At 31.7% G+C, this 24,014-nt stretch overlaps 1 protein-coding gene across 1 annotated transcript in view; it reads left to right on the top strand.

The window, feature by feature from the left end:
• Positions 1-24,014, top strand: part of LOC124536908 (SH2 domain-containing protein 4B-like) — a 41,136-nt gene that overhangs the window by 12,959 nt on the left and 4,163 nt on the right. The window contains exons 2-3 of the mRNA XM_047113573.1: positions 20,361-20,475; positions 23,348-23,464. Coding sequence (XP_046969529.1) covers positions 20,371-20,475; positions 23,348-23,464 — 222 coding nt within the window. The 5' untranslated portion in view covers positions 20,361-20,370. The remainder of the gene's footprint in view (positions 1-20,360; positions 20,476-23,347; positions 23,465-24,014) is intronic.

Genomic DNA, 24,014 nt, shown 5'->3' with positions numbered 1-24,014 from the left:
CATATTAACTACTATCAACAGTCTTGTTAGTTTCGTGGCTAGGATAGGAAAATAAGGTCATATATACAAACTAGCGACCCTCACCGGCGTCGCACGGGTGCATTGACATTACAGTAGAAAATTCTAAAATTATCAGTGTTTTTTTACTAAATTATATATAAAAACCTACTTCTCGAATCACTCTATCTATTAAAAAAACCGCATCAAAATCCGTTGCGTACTTTTAAAGATTTAAGCATACAGGGATATAGGGACAGAGAAAGCGACTTTGTTTTATACTATGTAGAGATGACAGTTGTAGCAAAAAAGAACGTTATAGGGGATTTTTAAGGAGTATTCAATAGCAAGTCGAAGTGCGGAAGTTGGCTGTGTTTAGAGGCACATAAGTCCTTTTTCGTTTGAACTGTCCATCGATCGTTATCGTGTCAGATGTACGTATTATGAGGGCATAGAATTATAGAGTGCATTTGTGAACTATAGTATGTCCTGCGCATTTGGTTACTTTATGTTGATAATGGCAGCCGTGACTGATGACACGTGGTCAATATTGTTGTCAACATATTTAAATGCACTTGACACTTTTAACTTTTTAATTTTATAATCAAGTAAATTGAGCTATGATTTGGTCTACCCGGTTATTGACTAACAAACACATCAACATTCGTGATAATAATAAATATAGTTTATACTTTTGATAAATAAGGAAAGTATTGGCTACTTTATTATTTCTTACCGAATCTTATCTCCAGATATCTTAGATATACCTACCAATTCGTATGTGATATCTGTATATAAATAAAATGATATATGTTATGATTCATAGTTATTATAAAGAAGTGTTTGTACAAAATTTTACATGTAACATAAATATATTACAAGACTAAAATAATTTTGTATGCTTTCGAAATTGTATTTCGTTAATAGAATTTTCCCTGAAATATTTGGAAATTTCTTCGTTTGCAGTCAATCGTCATGTTGGCCAGATAAACTTTGGCTCAAGCTTAGGTACAGTGGTTTCGTCAAAGATAGAGAGTGATTTTTTTTTTATAATATCTGTACAGATCTTTTTTGTATCGATTGATTTTCTATGATTCAAATACAACTTTTGTCGCCAACAAATGTTAACATTAACACTAAGAGAGGGATTAAATGACCAGTTGAGTCGTTCGCAATTAAAATCATCGAAGTCACATATTCAAAGATTATTATCGTACAAAGTTATTTAGCAGACAATTTAATCGACACTATTATAAATTAAAAAATAGCTTCATTTAACATAACATATTCACTTCCTCGCCTAATGCATTGTGTTCTAAAAAAAAAATATTTAAATTTCGAATTATGTAATAAATAATCGAATTCGATTGAAAAAGTCGATGAGGTTTCATACAATTGGTAAAAACTAGACTTATAACTCTCGAGCAACCTTGTTACACGGGATGTATTTTACATATGGCCAGAGAGCGTGACGTTATTTTTTACGAATGGATGCAGTATTTTGACTATCTTGTGAATCTGATATATTCGTCATGATATGAATTATCTCACTCGTGACTTGTGAATTCCATCGAAATTCAATGAATTCACGTTCAATGGCTAGCTTGTTTATTTTTTTAGAGAGTTACGCGTGGCAACACGAATACATATCTAGAATAAGTATAGTACGACACAACTTAGATGTAGCATCGGCAAAATTCGTAAAACTGATCAAATCCGAATTAGGGACGCTATCTTAAGTTATCAATCTTTATTTCTTACGTGATTATGATCTTTACACAAACATAATAACTTGTAAGATTATATGACCTAATATATTCGTCAATTTGTCACGTTGACATGGTTGAACTGACGCGAGAATCTATAGCGACGAATAGCGTCGAATGGCGACATAGGAAGCTGTTTCTATTTCTTGTATAAATCGTCAGTAATCGGCTTTATTGCATTTTCCGATGCTACATCTAAGTTATGTCGTACTATACATAGTATAAAACAATGTCGCTTTTTCTGTCTATATCCCTATGTATGCTTAAATCTTTGAAACTACGCAACGGATTTTGATGTGGCTTTTTTAATAGATAAAGTGATACGAGAAGAAGTTTTTTATATGTATAATACATGGATTTCGTAGAGAAACTGATAATTTGATCAGTTTCTACTGTGATGTCATATCATTGCACCCGTGCGAAGCCGGGGCGGGTCGCTAGTCTAGAATAAATATTTACTTGGTAACAGAGTATTGTATAACTTTTTTGGATGGGTATCATCCGCTCATTACAAAATTTACCGCCAAATTGCAATTTCCGAGGTTGTTACCAAGGTTGGTGGCAATTCGTAGACAGTGGCAATAATTTACTTAGACTGACTCAGGTGGCTCATTTGCCTATCTACTTAAAAAAAAATACCGTTCCAAGCATTTGCATTTCATGTAGCAATAACAGCCGGTTCTTAAGTTATTATAGTTAAACTTTTAATGAATTTATATTTATTATATTAAGTAATAAAAATGCCCTCGAACTATTCACGATTGATTCATAGTTTATCACATTAGTTATTGTGCCGTTCATTTATGTCGTAGCATTTAGTAAAGCCGAGATAGCCCAGTGGTTAGAACGCGTGCATCGTAACCGATGACTGTGGGTTCAAACCCAGGCAACCATTGAAAGTCCATGTGCTTAATTTGTGGTTATAATTCATCTCGAGTTCGCCGGTGAAGGAAAATATCGTAAGGAAACATTGCCTAGAAATAGTCTAATTCCGAAGGAATGCAAGCAACGTGGTGGAATATGTTCCTAACCTTATCCTCAAATGGAAGCCTCAGCCCGGCAGTATTAAATTTATTTACAAGCTGTTACTGTTAAGTAAATTAAATAATCTTAGTCACATAATAAACTATTTCACTGAAAAACAATTTTTAAAATTGGTTTTGTTTTCTGACTTAAGCGCTTATAAATATACAAAATTTAGAGTTTTAATATATAATAATAGTTTTATTTAAGTTTAAGGAATGCATTGAAAAATATACATACACTATGTTTTTTTTAATAAGTAAAAAAGAAAATAATACGCATTAGAGAACAAACACGACATATTATTGTTTTTTTTTTTTTTAAATAAACTGCTCAATCAGAAAACAGGCTTTGATAAGAATGACGCCATGGCTTTTAATATTCATAATTTATTGTATAACATAATCCTTGTAACTATTTTAATATGTAAATTTACATTTATATGTAGATAAGCGTTATGCGATACTTTTTATTTATTGTTTCTTTACATAAGTTACAAAGATTTCTAGATAATATGTTTAGTTGCGTTACTTACGAATAACTCTAATATATATTATTAGAAAGAGAATTACGAAATCATATTTTTTAAATATTACAATGACCGCCAACAGACATTTTCATTCTATGACAGGCAAATCGCCAAATATTCTGACAGTTAAGCGAATGGATTATTATCGCCAACCTGTCGTCCTTATATATCCGGTCACAGTTTTGCTATGATGATGTTTCGATTTTAAATCCGTAAAATTCAATGACATGACAGTTCTACGGGCTTCTATGTTTGACGTTTACGGATGCGTTCAGAAAACTGTGGAATGAAAGATTATTGTTAGTTTTCACAACATAATAGAAAATATAGATGTTTCGTACAACGTTTAAATGATAAATCGTATTTGTTAAGTTTCTCTATTTTCATCTGAGTCAAGCCGGGTTTTCATCTAGTAATGATATATGATTATAACACATATGGTCGTATTTCTCAAGGCTGCTCTTAAAACAGCACAATGAATCTATCACATATTCCAATCAAAGGAGATTCCATTCTACCGGTTTTTTTATAACATCAACATATACAGACGACGCGGAAATAATTATATTCAATGCATAATTATATCTCGTTTTCCATTTCTTAGCGATAGAGCGGAAATAATACCGTGAAACCGATCATCTTCGAATTCCGTAATTTATGATTTGATCATCTTATTCGTTGGTTACAATTTGTAGGAACGACTTTATATCTTTATATTTTTTGAATAAAATTATAGTTACATTTTTCAATAGAAATGGGAAATAAAATGGGGTCAAGATTTTATGACTAAGGCATAAAAACTTTAATCACAACCAATAAAAACTTCATCAAGAATTTTACTAGAATAAGCGTAATATTTATGTTGTACTTTATAAAATATTATTGTTAAATCGAAACAGTATAGTCTCACACTATACTACAAATCTGAAGAGTTTATTTAATTGTACACTTTAAAGGGTTAGGTTATTAACTATAATGTAACGTCACACTACCCAGGTCACGGAGCAGTAATGTTTAATATAGGTAAAACTGCGCCTAGTACCGAGTAATTTAACGCATTTTTTTACGATCTCATTGTTTCTACTTAGGAAATAATTAGCTCACAATGCCTACGGAAATCAGTGTATCATCCGATCAATTTGTTTGTTTGCTTTCCCACTATAAATAAAAATATGCCGTGACAGTATTGGGAAAATGATTGAATGAGAATAATGAGTTTTGTTATGTTCTGACGTAAGTGCTTATGATTAGTGACTTTTGTCAAAGGAATTATAATTTAAAAAAAATGTGTGTGATGAAGTGCAGTTATATTGCGATAATAGATCAGTCATGTGAGATTGATGTGAATACGTTCTAAATTTAAAGTTGCATAGTATGTGACATAAGTGACTCAATGTTTAAGAGGAACGGAACTAAATGTCGGTTACAATGATAATAATAATATCGCAGTTAGACTTTTATTTTATGTGTTCTATTTCTGGCAAAGGTCTGTAGTCCTTTTAACTTACAGGCATTGTCCGTTTAGAGAATATATTCATAATCGACCTCTATTCACTTTTTTATTTTTAAATTTTATATAATATTCGTTTTTTCATGTCGCACACCTCAGGCTTTGGACCCTGCACTTCCACGCTGCTCTACTTCCTTTTCTTTAAATTAAGAAAGAAGTCTTTGATATATCATGTTGTTTTTTATTACACGTGCGGGGATTTGAAATCGTGATCTTCGACTAAAATTTAAATATCATTGTAGTAAGTAGTTGAGAAGCAAAAAATATCCTATTCAGTTTTTCATTATTTAATTGTATGAACAATTACAGACAAAAACAAAATTAGATACTCGTAAGGTGTGTTACACGCACACATATAATAGTAATATCAATCAAGCCGCTAACTAGCGCAGATGATCAATTAACATTCTAGATCAAGCTAATGTTTAGAAACTACGTCGTTTATGAAAAACATCGTTTATAATAATTATTATTAACAGTCTGTAAATTTCCCACTGCTGGGCTAAGGCCTCTCCTTTTGAGTAGAAGGCCTCAAGTTCCAATGCACTCAAATGCTGTGTGCATTTTGGGGAATACACATGTGGCAGAATTTCGATGAAATTAGACACGTGCAGGTTTCCTCCCGATGTTTTCCATCACCGCCGATCACGAGATGAATTATAAACACAAATTGACCACATGAAATTATAATATTTCATGACGTTAAATTTCATGCCTTATACAATATTTATGAAAATTAAGGACCTTTTATATCAAATAAAGCAACTTGCCAAAATAAAACAGCAAAACTTAAAAACCGATAACTTATTTAATCTGTAAAAGTATTTTAGATTAACTGTCAAATTCAATATGGCGTCTACTGATTGTCAAATAATATGGTTTTTTTTTAAATATATTATCATCGTATGAGTAAAGTACGTTACCGTGTTGTAGCTACTTTGCATTCGACTAACGGTTTATGGTATTTATTTTTTTTAAACACTTTACTCCAAAAATTTGACCTAAAATTTTAAAGTAGGCTAATTTGCTTTGCATTTTTGTTGAGGTATATTATTATACTGATTATTTAAAGATAAAGAAAAATAAAGTTAGTTGTTTATAATAACTACAAACTATGAATTTGTCTTACAGAACTGTTACATTTATTTTTCATTTTAGACGATAAAATCTACTTTCTAAAATTTATCATGGAGGTTTCAAGATTCAGATGGGTTTTTAAAACCTAAGGATATCGTTCAGACAATAAATCTATTATTTAATATATTATTTGTAAATTTTGAAATAAGAATGTTCTCGGTTTTTATATAATAAAATGAAAAAAAGAAACGGTATTATAACAATGAATTATGATGTTCATAATGCCCGTGTTATCTGTGGTTTAAAATGACAACTACTTTAATTAGCCAATCAAATTGCAAATATGCTAGCTGTCTGCGTATGTATTGAATATTTTACGAAAGGATTATACAATGATGATTTCTAATTCCTCGTCAATAATTAAATTCCATACAATTTATCATCTTTTATATTATATAATATCTCCTCGCTACCAACATAACCAAATCTACTAAGTTTATAAAGCTTAAATTATTAGCAGCTGATAGAAAAGCATATTTTAATCTGTACTTCTATATAGCTTCATCAAAAGCATAACACCTCGCCTCATTGCTTCCACTGGTGTCAGGAGTGCTGGTTCGTTTTTTGCCCAGAGGATCGGAATTGCGATTCAACGTGGAAATTCTTGCCACCATTCCACGCGGTCAAGATTTATACAGTAACTAGTTTTAGGTCATATTTGTGTATATTTAACCATTTAATGTTATTAATTCTTATGTTAATAAATTATACTAATCATCTATATTAATATTATTATAAATGTGAAAGTAACTATGTCTGTCTGTCTGTCGATCTTTCACGACCAAACCAATGAACCGAATTTGATGAAATTTGGTGTAAAGCAAGTTTAAACTCCAAAGGACATAGGCTACTTTCTTCCCGAACACCTGACAACCAACTCCCTAATGCGAGCAAAGCCGCGAGCTTTAATTAGTAATGTATAAAAAAAATAAACTGACTTCAAAATTAGAAACAGCTAGAGAACTGAAAATAAAAAAATATATATCTATGAAACTACTAGACTAATTTGAATGAAAAAAAAACTGTTCCCTGAGTTGAAGTGTAATAACTTAAATGAAAAATGATCATCCCAATACGACGTCTAGTTTTCGAGAAATTCGTAGACATACATACATATACTTCAGACATTAAGCATATGCATTATATCGATTCAGCTTTATCCGGGAAGGGCAGTTAGTGGTTAGTATAAAAATGATATCCAAGTAATCTAATCAAGTTAAAAATGAATTTTTTAAAGAAGATTTCGGAACTTTACTATCAGATAAATTCAAAGCGTTCCTTTTAGCACCTTTTAGCAATATATATTATATTAAAGATAGAGTTTACATAATAGATTCAGTGGAGTTTATTTATTGCTAATTTACATAAACCTGTCGAATTCAATTATGTAATCAATATATAATATGTAAATATCAAAAATACATAATTATACAAAGATAATATTAATAATCTGTTAATTGAATGTATCAATGAATAAAAGTGTTTTAATTTTGTTTACTTTCTTAAATATTTATCTATTAACCAACCTTGTAATAGACTTAGTAGATCATTTGTTTTTTTTATATAATTAAGTTTAGAGCAAAAAAAAAGTTGATTACATAACATTAAATATCAATTTCCTCGCATTCACTAATTAACAATAATTAGTAAGATTTAATTATAGATTTCTGTATGTTCTAGAGAGACCGCCTCCGCGGAGGGGCAATGACCGTAAACTTGTTTTGTAATTCGTTATTTCGTAACGAAAGTACCGAATTCGAGCTGAAAGTAAATCGCTGTGGGTAATTTTTGCTTTAGAAGTGTGTGTGTGTGTGCAGTTTTATAATTAACATTAAAACATCAAGTATAATTAGATACATTATCATTACATAGTATAAAACAAAGTCGCTTTCTCTGTCCCTATATCCCTATGTATGTTTAAATCTTTAAAAGTACACAACGGATTTTGATGCGGTTTTCTTAAGAGAAAGAGAGATTCGAGAGGAAGGTTTTTATATATAATATATGGACAATATAGTAAAGAAACTCTGATAGTTTTAGAAGTTTGTAATGTGATGTTGTAAATAAACCAATTCTGTAGTATATTTAGTATAAGTTTGCATCCGTGCGAAGCCGGGGCGGGTCGCTAGTGTTAGTATGAATCTATATATTTTGTTATATCTTCAGAAGTATTTAATGTAATTTCGAACACTTTTTCAAGTCTTATTTTTTTTTTTTTCAAAAAAAGAAAATATTTTGAAGCTAGGACAACTAGGTGCTAAACTATTTTGTGTTAGCCTTTTTATATATAAGTAAAATAACTAGGATATTTAATATATGCAAAACGACTGAGTTTTAACTAGACGCAGTCCTTATGTATTGTATATGAACATTGTTTGAAGTCGAAATAATGACAGTCATTTGTAAACAATATGAGAGGAGATGAAGCAAAAACTTTTTAAAAAATCATTTTAATGAAGTAGCACACGTGTAAAAATGTTTTTACTTTGAAATTAAAAAAAAAATAACATGGATGATTATTGAGTACAACTTCTTTTGTTCAAGTAACCTACTTTCGAATTATGTTTCCCGCCATTTGTGTTATTTGACTCCTGTCACTGTGACAGTTCAAGTCACTTTTCAAACCATTGTCGAAATTAGCGACGGTTAAATTCCTTTATGTTCTTCATTCAAATTTTCTCTTTTCTCGTTTTCACAAGGATGTTTTTTTTTTGTTTAATCTAGGCCAAGGCATTGGGCAAGGCCGTTTTAAATATAGGTATGTAATAAATACAAATATGTATAGATATAAAGATAAAATATAAATGGTTTCTAAATTTAAACTAATTCCATAATATAACATTTGAAATAATAGAGTATAGTTTTTACTTTCTTCATACAATACACGCTGTCAAGTAATAAAATTATAATTTCAAATTTCGAATTCGAGCAAAAAAAGAAAACAAACAAAAAACATTAGCCGGTAAAACAGTAGCAGAATTATGGTATAACACTACCAAGAAACGCGTCACGCTATTAGCCCAGATACAGACAACAGTTAACATTTTGCGAATAAAAAATAAGACAAATGGAACAAAGACCGTACAATTAACCCCGCAAATCCATGATGTGCTAAGTTTATGTACATAATAATGTTTTTCTTCCAAGCATAATCATACGGATATACCATGCGCCCTACATACGGCTTGTTTGAATTTTCTGTTCAATGAAAAACTGTTTGTTGTTTTATAGATATTCTGGCAATCGAAATGATGCTGAGGAACCAAAGAAATTAGTTCAATTTCAAAAATATATTTTATGATTTGGTTTTTATGCTGTTTAGTGTTTGTTGTCTCTGGATTCTGTCATATACAAAATGGAACCAGTTTTTTTTCGGATTACTTCGGTGAATAACTTCAAGCACAAGGCGTAAAACATTTTCGTTCCCAAGGATGGATGGGCAAAATTTTTTACAACATCTATGTTTAGATATATTTTTTGATATTTGGTATGGTGGTGACCAATTGACCAGAGACCAGAGGAGAACAAATAGACCACCTATTTGTTCTTCCGCCTACCTATATAATAAAAAAGTACTCTATTGGTCTTTTATTGTTTTTATTCTATTTGCCAAAAAAGTCATGTAATGTAATAATGTTATGTAAATAAATAGTCATCCTATATATAATAGCATAACATACCAGACCATAGACATGTCTTTTATCCCCTCATTTTAAATTTATAAAACAAATACAAAATGCGAAGTCTCAAGTCACGTCTTACAGCCTCAACTAAATTTTTCGGCAACACAGTTATTCATAAAAGCCGTTAAAATATGCTCACTATTCTTTTACATTTTTTACAGCGGCCTTAAAATGTTAATGGTGTCATTACAGTAAAGATAACTAAGTTACAGTGCAGTAATACAAATCAACTAAGTTAGTTACAGTACAGTAATACAAATCAGTACGGTTCGGTGGCACTTGGTTATAATATATAGATATGTAATAAAATTGGTGTTTGTAATTCATCCATAAAACCATCATTTTTTACCAAATGATTAGGTTTAACAGGATTCATATGCCAAAACAAGATTTTATTTTTACCTTTGGTCTGATTGTGTGTACTGTGTAACTGATAGCCTCTGTAACCGTTGGGTCGATTTTGTCGGCACTGGCAGAAAGCTGATGTAATATGGAGTAACATATCTACAACAGTAACCTTTTCATTAAATTTAAACGTGTACGAAGTCGCGAGCACAGCTGTTCTAATATATAGGTATATTATACGAAAGGAATATTGTTTGAAAGTAAATCTAAGACATTTAAATTCAATAGAACTGGTTGTTACGTGGTCTGCTGAAGATCGAGACTCACGTGTCCTTGACTCCATGACCGGTCACGCCCACTCGCTCCGGTGTTGCACGGGCGCTTTCTTCAATAACAATTTTAATACCACGCCTAAAGCTTTGATAATGGTACTATTGTTTGATCAGGTATGCTATTGTTCAACGACTAATTAATATTTTTATTAATTAAAATAATTTTATGGTTTGCAATACATATATGCAATACAGTTACAATATAATTATTTTATATTGTAACTGCTGGATAAATGCTTATCCATTTAAGAAACTCACTCGACCAACTGCTTAACCTTACGTTCTGTAAGAAATCACTTCGTATCTCACGCCACGTGATCCTATGATTTTTATGATTCCATTATACTCATTGTTACGCAATATGTCCAGATATTTCACGTTCGTGATCAGCAGTGAGTTTCGAGTTGTTTCTTGGAAAATGTGTCAAACCCCATGTGTCAAAAAGTTAACCGACGTATGCTGGTTTCCTTAAGATTATTGATTAAGATATTGATCATCAACAAAATGTTAAATTCATGATACTATAAAGCGGTACTGTCTGGATTCGAACTTGCGATTTTGGTTTTCCATGAGTTCAATTCGCTAAGCCATCTGGGGTTAGTGAAATTTCTTATGTGTGACTTTTTTTTATTCTACGCTAAATCAGACCGTGAAGATCTGACATGTTTCCCACACGTATGCCACATGTCGGGCGAGTTTTGCACGACAGCGCTGAAAACATAAGCCGTTAAAATTCATAGCGCAACAAACCTCTTTTGTTAATAATCTGTCGCGAGTTTGTATATTTTGTAAATGAACAAAGCTATTTGTAATTCTACCTCCAAGCGGTACTTATTGTTGTGTTCCAGTTTAAAGGGCAGAGTAATAAGTACAAGTTATGACATATTATTTCCCAAGGTTGGGAATTGGTTATGTAAGGTTCATATTTGGTACAATTCCAAAATCTATGGGCGTTGGTGACCAATGGTAATTGGTAGTAACCAACAGATTTGATTGTATTATGTTGGTAGAAAAACTTTAATGTGTATTTTATTACCTTTTGGTGTTACGTCATCTTTTACATTTGACATTTGATACCAAGACATATTTGACCTTAATGACAGACATAAAAAGACAATTAATGATTTGTTTAAAGCGTTAAAACTCATTATTTTAAGGTGGCAGTTAAGACTATTAGTAACCCTGATATTTGACTTTAATTCAAATATTGACTAGTAGCCGTCCGTGGCTTTGCACGCGTTTTAGGCTATTGTCATATGTTAGGCAAAAAGTAACCTATTTCTTGGAGTTCAAGTTTGCTTCATAACTATAAATTCGGTTCAGCAGTTTGGTCATGAAAGGGCGACAGACAGACAGAGTTACTTTCACATTTATAATATTAATATAGATTTGACCCACTTCTAATGAAATATGGGTACATTGTACTTTGTTAATAAAAAATCTGTCCTGACCTAATTACTAGTACTGGTCAACTACGCAGGAGGTTCAGTGTACAACTGGATTGTTCGTATTATCGTACGTTTTAAGTATAATAGTAAGTCGATTTACTGTGGTTTTATTTAATATTATTAAGTTACTCAAGTAAGTCTGTACAGGGCCTTATTTAGGGGAGGGCAACCGGGGTAACTGCCCTGGGGCCTCCACATGAGAGGGGGCCACAGTTTTCAGCAAGTTACAAATAGGTACTGAGATATAGTCAAATTATAATAATGTTACTATTTAATATTTTAAAAGTTACCGATACAAATACGAAACAAATCATAGCTTACTGATTGAAATAAAAAAAAAACTAATTAATTCATAATAATATAATTATTAGAGTGTTCACGCTTCTGTTTGTCTAGGGCCCTCACTGCTTTGTGGCCCCGGGGCCTCCAGACCTTTAAATCCGACTCTGAGTCTGTATTTTTTCTAGTTATGGACGTAGGAAACAATTTTTTTATCATGTTGTAATGTGCTATTAGGAGTGCAATTGACGTGATTTCGTGTGCGTTAGAATATAATAAAAAATACTGCGGTAGTGTAAGTTACTCCTTGTTATATCAGCTATCTCCCAGTAGAAGTCCTGCCATAATCAGTTCCAGAAATTAGACGGAACAAACAGACAGACAGCCAATAACTATAAATAAAGTGATTTTGGTATATGTACCGTGTATACATTTGTACAAAGTTACAAACAGACACTCCAATTTTATTATATATATATACAACTTTTGTTACATTTTCTGAATAAATAAAGTTCTTGCGTAAACGTCAACTATTCTGAAGTCTATCGTAATCGCAATTCGTTACGAACGATGATAAATTAGGTGCAGGATCAAGCTGATTCAAGACCTGGTATTATTGGCACATAGGGTTTTATATTGTACTTTTCCTCTTTTTTCTGTATCTTTTTCTTCACTTACCTATTTTCGTTCTAAGCTCCTACCACCAAAGGTTGTCTGTGAAAGATCGCTACAACTGAGATAAAGATAAGACCGCCTCTGCGCACCATGTACTTATTTTATGTTTTGTATTTCCCCTTTTTTTCCATGTGTTGTGCAATAAAGCATTTTATATAAATAAATGGATGGACAAGTAATAATTTATATATCAATGAGCACCATCCTTGGTCACGGTTTAATTTGAAAATGACATACTTCTTTGTTTTTGAAGTTTTCCAATACTTAACAGAAGGTTCTTAAGGAAAATAGTAATTTTCAGATAATAGATACAGTAATGGAGTAAGTAAACAACAATATCATGTAACTTTGATATTGACTAAAAAAACCCAGACGTAACAGTAAATATGATAACGACAGTTCAACCGATAAAACATCAAAAACGACCTCGTAGCTATGATGAGTCGTTACGAAATTTCGTCCTATTTGGCAATAGCTTATTTATTTATGCTTCTACTATAATCAAAGGATATAAGATTTGTTTGTTAGTTATCGATAATTTTAGAAACAAATGAACTGTCTTTTCTCTCATTTATTAGGTTAGTCACCAGCTGCTATGCGTAAAAGTATCCTTCCTTAGAGTTTAAACTTCATACCAAATTCCATCAAAATCGGTTCAGTGGTTCGAACGTGAAAGACATACAAAGACACTTTCGCTATACAATATTAGTATAGACATTATTTCAATGATAAACTTTCAGCAAAATTCTACAAAACTGCATTTACGCTAACACGCGCATATGCATGCATGTGTGTGAGTGTGTGTGTGTATTTATTCTTATTTTCACAAACGTAATTTCACGCAAGCGAAGTCGCGGCACAGTCTATTATAATATACAGATGCGTCAGATAAAATGCTTCTAAACTATTAGCAGTATTAATCAATCACTTTTAAGGTCGTCACTGCGATTCTTTTAAATAAGATATATTTAATTGAATACGAACGATTGAGTAATAAGCAATTATGTCTTGTTACATCAATGTCATTGTTAACCAATCATCTTTATATGTATTGTGTTGAAAAATGAGGATTAATTACCTATGTGTAATTATATTAGGATACATAATTATTTATCATAGGAATTCCTATTGTTTTCCAATCGTTAGTCCTCATTTAAACTATCAACTCTAAAGTTACTAATGCTTTGTGTAAACAGTCTTAAGCGGCATTACTCATATCCTATATTTGGTTCCATAGCAGTAATACAAGGATTGGTCAATGCTTCGTACACTGCATTTGTTTATGTGTAGATAGCTTTGCTGGTGTGAGTGAGAAAGAGCGTATTCTATAAAGACTAAGAGCGTGATTGGAGAATTCAGAAATTGATACAATATTTGACGGATAATCAGCCAATCATAAATTAGTCGATTTTCAAATTCTAAAGATCGATTCGAAAATCGAATTTCAAAATTTGGCTTCGCGTGGCCTTTTAAACGAAATGACATTTCATTAAATAAACGATCCGTTGATGCAGATGAGATAATTATGTTGAAAACTCTCAATACAAGTAATATTGTCTAAAAGATATTCTGAGAAATATTTACATATCAAATATATTGACTAATCTTATCTATGTCCTGACTGCCAGCTATCAACTTAAAAAACTTGTAAAATAATATATAAAACGTATATATATATACTTGTTACCATGCAATAAGGCCTATTTGCTTAAACTTCTCTGCTTACCAGTATCAATATATTCATGTGAAATGAGCCGCATATTTACAAAGATTATCATTGAATTGTTGAAACAATCTTTAATCAGAATTCAACTCATGCGCTCAACAACAAACATCCTGTGATTACTTGCGGTTTTAAGAATTCTGTGTTTGTTCCACTGGATATGGCTTTAACAGATAAATCGAATTATATAGCTGGAAAGTTTGTATGTTTGAACTAGCTGCTTTCAGAAATATCCAAGCTGATTTGATTAATTGATTGTGATGATTTACTTTTCGATGTGTGACGTCTTCCCTCTCGCTCACCTGCAATATTTGGGAGTGGGACGGAAGTATGTAACAGTTAGCCGGGGAACCGCGAGTTATTTGAATTGACCAATCATTATTCGCGGTGCTAGAATTGTTGTTCAAATTTCACGAATCCGTGATGATGATTTGGGATGACTATCTGAATGGAATGTTTATATTACTTACAACTATGGTAAGATGTCAAATTTTACACATCATAATGGACTACAGGGCTTGCCCTATATACTAACCAACTTATTGTAACCATTAAAAAATAGGACAAGTTCAACGATGTTGATAGTAAAAACAATAGTCGCATAATGTTTTCGTTCGTATTGTTGTCTTTCGGTTTGAAGGGTGAGTGAGCCAGTGTAACTACAGACACAAGGAATATAGTATCTTGGTTCCCTAGGTTGGTGGCGTATTGGAAATGAAAGGAATGGTTAATATTTCTTACAGCGACATTGTCTATGGACAGTGGTGACCACCTACCATCAGATGGCTCATATGCTCGTCCGCCAACCAATAGCATAAAAAAGAGGTAGAGGACAACCAAAGAAACGATGGATGGATTGTGAGAAAGAATATGGTTATAAAGAATGTTACTTATTAGACGTCCGACAGAGAAGTATGGGAGGAGAAGACATACTGCGCCGACCCCAAATAAAATTGGGATGAGGACAAAGTATGATTAAGGACCAATAATGTTATAAATGAAATCATTTTATAATAAGTACTTTCCTATCAAACAAAGCTTTTGTTTTTCTCAAGATAATACACAAAGGTATGTATGTATAAGCATGCGCAAAGCGACCGGACCGGTTCTGTCTAATGACGGCTGGCATTTCGTAGTCACCTTCACTTTTAAGCATGCGATTATTGTGTCTCACCGTTTCTGATAGCGATGCTATGCTAATAGGCATGAGAAAAGAAAAATACGCGGTATTCCATCAAATATGATGACGACCTCTATGGTCGAGTAGTGTTTTCCGGTGTTATGGTTACGCCACTCCGAGGTCCTGGGTACGATTCCCGGACGAGTCGATGTAGTTAATCATTAGTTTTCTATGTCGCTTTGGGTCTAGGTGTTCGTACCGTCGCTACTTCTCAATTTCCATATCACAAGTCCTATATGTACTCACATTGAGATCAGAGTAATGTATGAGATATTGTCCAATATTTATTTATTTAAATATTTTATCAAATCCTGTCAAGATTTGTGAGTTAAAAATGTCAGAATAATTGTTAGTATTGGTCCAACTTGGAATGAGCTTTTTTAATCACACGAGTAGTGCTTGAATTTATTATGTAGTTTGCTAAAAATTAAGTTTGTTCTATATTTGAATTTTGTCGGTTATAATATATTATAGCTTAGGGTGTGTTACGAGGTTTATCGTAATACAAGGATATGTGTATTACAATAGGAAGACCATTTGGTATTGAAATATTGGTGGATTAATATATGTATTTATTGATTTTTAAATGATGAATCTTTTGACAGACAATCTTATTAATTGAATTTTCTTTATTGTTTCTACATTTTATTATTCAATAAAATTATTAAAAGAAAATTAAATGCTTGCTTTAAATAATAATTTTATTAGTATATAAGTTTTAATTTTCTTTTCGGATTTATACATTAAATATACAGGACTATCCCGAGTTTGTTCGCAATTTATATACACTCTACTAAAACATCGTTTGTCACGACTTTGCTTTGTGAGCCGAAGGCTTTCAATAAAGCTTATTATTACCACAACCTTTCGGTAATATAGCTATTAGAACAGGCTACATTGTAAATTATTTTCAATAATGAAATAATCCAACCATCCAATAAGTATTTACTGCTTGTTGATTTCATAAAAGATTTGACTGCTCATAAATTAGTTTAATGTATAGTTGTAAAATAATACTAAGAAATTCAAAATATACTTATTCAATGGCACGAGCACTTTTTAATTTTAAGCACTTTTTTAAAGTACCAACGGTTCAGAATTTAGATTTTCCCGAGAAGTATCCGCGAGAAAATCAGTAGTAATTAAATTAGAAAAATGAATATAATAATTTGATTAATAAGTTATCGATATATATTAATCCATTTTTTAACATTTTTCAAACAAGACTAATTTAAAAATGTATAATTTAGAAATGTCTGACATTTTATTACTTTTAAATTTTATTGTTTTTACAATATATAAATCATAATATATATGAAAAATATCATGATACAGTTTTGATCAATTAAAATGACGAAAAAAAAAGAATCTATGTGTATAGGAATTCTTATTTTCAATTCATAATAAGAGGAATATTTTTAGTGAGTCAAAAACTAAGTATTGCTTTGTTTCGGAGTAAAGCTATTTGACTGTTTGTGAACTGTATGAATAATGTATGGAGTCATTCGGCGCCTGATTGATATTCGAACGCAACGCTTCTTCCATTTCATTGTTCACTTTCTGGGAACTATTCAGACATTATACATTAAACAATTTACATTCCTAACATATAAGATATAAGGTTCACAATGCAATGTATTTCTACAAAGTTTTCGTTGGTCCTTAAAGTTTTCGGTGACTTAAACATTCGATTCTTTTATAAAAAGTAAAGGAATGTTATCTTATTAAATAAATGTTCTAATTACGAAATATACGTATGGGAGTTATTCTGGATAAAAAACTCGTAACTCGATGTAGAATTCGATCGTGAAATCTCAAAAAGCAATGAACGGTATTAATTGCAATGACATTGGAATAATGGAATTAAGTAATTCTGCCAAATTTGTTTCATAATAGTCTCCAAGCCGTATTGTATCATTTACAGTGTCGAATATTAACAAAGTTATCACAAACGGAAATTCCGTTGCATCATTATCGAAAACACGAAGAAAAAACTATTGTAAGGATTTTAAAAATAAATAGCTATGTTTGTTACAACTTATTATATAAACATATATACATGAATGATATTAATGATAACTAGTGGTTCTCCTACGAAACTTTGTGTTTATACAAAAGTACAATTGAATTTGTCGTCTGTATAACCGCTCTCTTACCGGCCAGTATCTTTTTTCCGCTCCTTTATATTAAATCCTTTTTTTCTGCACATCTGAGCTCTTCAAAATGAGATCATAACCAACTTATTATGTGCAGTTCCATTATCACTGGAACAAAATTCGGCTATCCTATACTACATGAATAAATTAACATGTAACATAAATATACAAATAAAAAAGTCTAAAAAATTATTATTCCTATAACGTAGTCGACCGCTTGAAATGTCACCAAGAATGCTGGCAAAATTTCCTTATTGAACAACATTTTGGATGGCTTCTAAATATAAAAATTATCCAACTCTTTGTCACTAATTGCTATAACATATCGAGACCTGCAGAAAACATATTATCGCCTACAGCGTCGTTTGACATAAAAAAATGTTAAATATAAATCGAAGTTGCTATCGGGTTATTCCGGTGCGCGTTTCCGAGTTTTTAAATAATGATCATCACTGACGTTTTTCAAAGTTCTCATTGCCATAAAAATACATCTTTAAACTCCTCACATACACCGGACGTGATAATGTGTACGTAACAAACAAACAAAGAAAGTTTTTTTTTGTTTGTTTTACACATCACTGTATAATGATATTGTTTAAAATTAACTTAGCAATTTGTAAAAACGACTTCACTTGCGTTTTAAACTTTGTAAAAATCCTTAAGGATTTATACAAAGTTTCATCAAATTTGTTTCAGTGATTTGGTCGTGATAGGGTCACAGACAGAGTCACTTTCGAGTTATAAATATTATTATAGATATGATTGATTTTGTTTGCAGGTTATATTACATACATAAATAACTGTATTTAACAACATGACTTTTTTTTGAAATGTTGAAAAAGAGCAACCACTGAATTTCTTGCCGGTTCTTCTCGGTAGAATCTGCATTCCGGATCGGTGGTAGCTTCACTTAATATACTTAGTTAAATGACAATTCTAATGACGACAAAGTGCCTGTAAAAGCATACTTGAACGTAGTAAAATTCCTAGTTGATTTGATTTTTTCATAAACTATGTTGTAGGAACTCACAAGTTTTGTCGATTTTTTGCCAAATATATTTAAATACCGTCACTACCGGCTATTAGCACTATATGATAAAAAGTATAAAAATCAATCTATAATTTAAAATATGTTAAGTGCAGACTAAGGTTACAAGGCAAGGTTGCCACGGAAGTTGATCACTTCTCGTTACCAATACAACCTTAGATACACGACGTCTCAACTTAGTCATAACATGCGGAAGAAGTAATTAACATCTCTACATACTGATTAGTAATTACTGAATAATGAATTCCTGTGTAATATGTAGTTACATGTAGTGCCATTATAAAATATCTTAAGAGTATGTTTTGAGGTTCTTGACAGTAACAGACTGTACGTGGCTTACTGTGTTAAGGCATTTCTACCAAAAAGAGTTGGAACTTATTCCACCACGGTGTTCCGACGCGTGTAGTTGGATTGATATTTAACAAATGACATTACATGTCATTATGTGTCTACAGATATCGGAATGTTGAAAATGACAAGACTTTATTATATCATGTAAATATTCCATCACGCATGTAGCAGATTTTCATCCAATATACGCCGCAAAGACTAATAGGATTTAATCGTCTTGTTATCAGTCTTAACATACATTTTCACTGTCAAATATGAAGACCACGTTTATTGATATTAGTTGATACTGGCTACAAACATTATAAAAACGAAAAAAAAATCCCTTGTATTTGTTAGAGACAAAATGGTGTTAGCTATATTTATTGCACTAAACTGTCGTGGTAACAATGTAATCGTGCGTTTACCTAACCGGGCCAACTCGCAAATTTCTTCTGGTGTTGCGTAGAGTTCGCTTACCTAAATAACAATACGTACAAATATATTCGATGTCCAATAAAATTATTTTTTTTGTTAAATTGACATCAATAGGCTATTTGACTTTTTGAAAAATAAAGAGTCAATTATTGTAATCAGTTTATATTTTGAGTTTAAAAATGGTTATTTATTAACGAAAGTTGAAAATAATACTTAATTCATTCAAAAATCTATTAATAAAAATGTACTTTTAAAATGTTTGTCACATGACACAAAACGCTCTTGATGGATGCTTATGATGAAGTCACTTGTTTGTTAACCTTGCTTGCCAACAATAAGTGCTACAGATTAAAATACAGGCAAGTGACGTCACCGACCTCATTGCAGCGCCATATTGTGCGTTTTCGCGCACTATATAAATATGGAATTTGTAATATGACGATTTTTCGGCAAATATATACTAGAAATAAAATATCTACTTTCACTGGGTTCCTTACTATACTTAATAATATAAAATGGATTTTAATAAAAATCAATTCAATAGCCTATTATGCTAATTCAACAGTTATAAAAATTGTATAAGTTTCAATGTTGTTTACACCTATAAAGATGTCCCCGAGATCACCTCGAATGTCACCCATATTAAATATTTTATTTTTTTAAGTGAGTAAGTCGATGGTGTAACTTTTAACAACAAATAAATAAGAAATACTATAGTGATAGTTTTGTTGAATCTTCGAGTAAGATTTCTTTTTGTTTTACAGAACTATCAAAATGCTGCAACAGATCTTGAGGGACATGTGGGTGGATCCGGAAATCCTCGCCGAGCTCGACGAGACACAAAAACAAACGCTCTTCTGCAAGATGCGCGAGGAACAGGTAAGGCTACTTACCTACAATTGCTTCTGAGAAACTACAAATGAACTGCTGTTAGCAATAATATTTCATTCATATTTGTGATCCTCGTAAATGAGAATATTGATAAAATTGCGAAAATGCTTGAAATTTGAATTCTAAACGATTTCTAAACGACGTCTCTTCGACTTACTTTAGTCTCCAATCGTCAGGAAAACGTCCTCAAAAAGAAGAAACTTGGAAATTATATCATGAAGCTTCGTTGATACACACGTGGCCATATTTCATTCGGCATTTAAAAAACCTCTGATCAATATCAGCATTTGAAACACAACTAAATATCGACCGAACTGTATAAGGTTACTTATAATAAATTAGCTAACAATGTAACTGTCAAAAATCGGATTTAGTTGGCTGGCATAAAACCTGCGGCAGATAAGACACGAAATGACTTACAATATCCAGTCTAAAATGACCTTCAGTATCTCGTAACATTGGCTTTTGCCAATCAAATATCCTTTTCGATCCAATGGTTTTTCACGGTCTCGATTAGTTCTTTGTTTTTGGTTATGGCAAACCCATTTATTAGGATATGAACTCAAGGTCGATTAGACAATCACTCAGGAAAGTTAAGACAAAGTCTAAGCTTCTGACAGACAATGTTTTAAACAATGAAATAAATAGCAGAGACTAAAAACTTGATTGAAAATATACGTCATTTTACAAAACTATATTAAAAGTAAAGTAGTTCAACATTTGTTGCATATTGTATATCCTCAAAATCAAGAAGTAAGTGTTAGGTTCACGTTTTTTTATAATCTATATAATTTTGTGTTGAATTGCCTGTATATGTCCTTATTTAAATCAATAATAGACATATACTTTATTGTATATATACAAGTAAGTTGTAGTTAGGTACTATCAGTTCGGAATTACATATTTGGTCCACAAAAACGTATTTCCAATATATAAGTTCATCTAGTTCCTTACATATTTCCACCGTTCATAGGTCCCATTGGTTTGATTACCAGTTTATTAATGATATATAAATGAATTTGAATCGAAAAACATGAAATTGAGATATGAGACACATACATAACCAACATTTTGAACTGAAATACTATTATATACTGAAAATACGTATTATTTCAAATCATCTTTCCATATACATATCTCAACCAGAAACATACTTCGTGAAGCTATCTATTAAAATATACAAGTATTATATACATTATATTCTACTGTTAGTAACGATGAAGATAGGATGAACGAGCGCTACTGTATGTTTGAGACCCACTAGACTTTGAAAGAGAAGGAATAGAACTTGAGTTTGAGAACTCATTTGTGACCTCTCTTGCGTAGCTGGTTACTCAAAATGGAAATTCGATCATAAGAACATGATATAAAAACACTATTTTTCTCATAACAACTCAAGTATAATTATAGTTATACTCACTATCAATGATACATACTATCGTGTCGCCCCACCCATAAATTCCTGTTCCATATAAACAGAGGAGTGACTGTTTTAGTAAACATTATTCAAGTTGAGTATCGTAAGTTCTAATTGGCTATGATTATTCTATTTCTGTAGATTATTATAACGTTTATAATTAGATTATTTTATAATTATAATTATAATTTTAGAGTTATAATGTAGATTACTTGGTTTTTGCCGTCGCTATAGAAGAATAGATAAGTGGGCGAGCAAGTGGGTCACCTGATGGTAAATGGTCACCACCGCCCATAGATAATGGCGCTGTATGAAATATTAACCATTTCTTTTATTTATGTTCACCAAACCTGGGAACTAAGATGTTATGTCTCTTGTACCTGTACACTGACTTCAAATCAGAACACAATAATACCTGCTATTTGGCGTTAGAATATCTGATGAGTACGTGGTATCTAGATGGGCCAGCTCAAAACTCTAAAACCAACCCTTTGCTTTACTATTATGCTACGATGATGGCATTAGTTTGTCGTTGTTGGACACTGGACATGTATAAAACACGTTAACATTTAATTTAACGCACGTGACATTGGCGACATAATTTGCGCCTTTTGGCACGAATAAAAGCCGTCAAAGAAAAGATCAATTATATAGACAAATTAAGGCAATAGAGACTAGTTTTGAACCTCTAATCTTTTTCTCTAAACTCAACAAAAGCCTATCTTTAGTAAAGCATGAATAAATAATAGATGTTACGAAAAAATGCAAATCTCATTCAAGTCGATTCGTAATGCAGCATGATTTAACATAAGGCACTTTTTGTGTAGTTAGCCGGACCAAAGAGTCTGTTGCAAAAAGATTGAATACCGTGCTCTGGACACGGCATAAGCAAGATAATTTTCTGCTTAGTGTAGAAAGTATAACTGCATATTATTTTACGTTTAGTAATATTAATTGTCAAACCTTCTTAAAGTCAGACCTTATCCCAAGATATGAAATGTGTAGTCTTGTAACTAATTTAATAGATGATGTAACTTTTGTATATCATTTCTTTTATCACACTTCTTTTAAGTACGCTAACATTTCGACAGAATTGCACACAGTCGAAGATGCACTCAAATAATATAACGTAAAAAACATATATTGGTGAAAGGTGAATGTACAAAAATCTATTGCTCATTCACGCTTTTGGATTTGCACAAACTTCTATCGTATGAAGTTACGCTTAATTGAGCAAAATACTTTTCTCAGATTAACGTAAAATGATAGGTGTGTTTAGTGAGAAACAAATTGGTCTTTATTTCAATTTAAATCGATAAACACTAATCAAGTAATCAACGACTAATCGAGTTTTGTTCGATCAAAAATTGTAATTAATAAATATATATTCTAAATAAAAAATCATAAATTTAAACACTAAATAAAAATTAATTTCTTTCACAGGTGCGTCGATGGCAAGTTTGGGACCAGAAAGTAAGCAAAGAGGAGAATGAACGAAAAATCCCATCAAATGGAAAGAAGCATGTGCAGTTTCTGAACGGTGAAGACGGGGAACCGTGGGTAAGAAGTTTTGATCATGTAAAATTACCTTTATTGTAAAAAAAGACTACGCATTTGCGCGCGACATAGAGTGAATGCATGCATTAGCAAACTCAAGTGCACCATATTCTCTCATTTTCATACACCAATAGGGACACAAAACAACACGACTGAAAAATGTGCATTATGATGATATTTTTGAATTTCTATTTAAAAAAAAATTGCTGAAATGTGCCGCTACTTTACTTTATCGAACTTATTAAAACTGTGCCTTAAAATGATCGAATTGTAGTGCCATGTGCACATGTTGAAAAAAAAAAAAATTAACAATATCAATGGCCGTGCAATGGCCAGTTCCGAGGTTTAAAATCGAGACTTTGGAATCTGCGTCGTTATAATCTAGAATAGGCGTAAACTGAAAATAAGTAGTGGCATTTAAGGGTGTACTTAAAAATATTCTTTTTGTTTCATAACTACATCGAAGTACTTGTAAAGGTACGAACTGCTAACATTATACCATAAATTTGCATGTAAAAATGACTTAAAAACATGCACGTGATCTGATACCAGT

This window comes from Vanessa cardui, chromosome 17, assembly GCF_905220365.1.
Source record: "Vanessa cardui chromosome 17, ilVanCard2.1, whole genome shotgun sequence".
NCBI classification, from domain to species: domain Eukaryota; kingdom Metazoa; phylum Arthropoda; class Insecta; order Lepidoptera; family Nymphalidae; genus Vanessa; species Vanessa cardui.
Note: the sequence above shows the minus strand (reverse complement) of the source record. Positions and strands in the feature narration are given on the sequence as shown.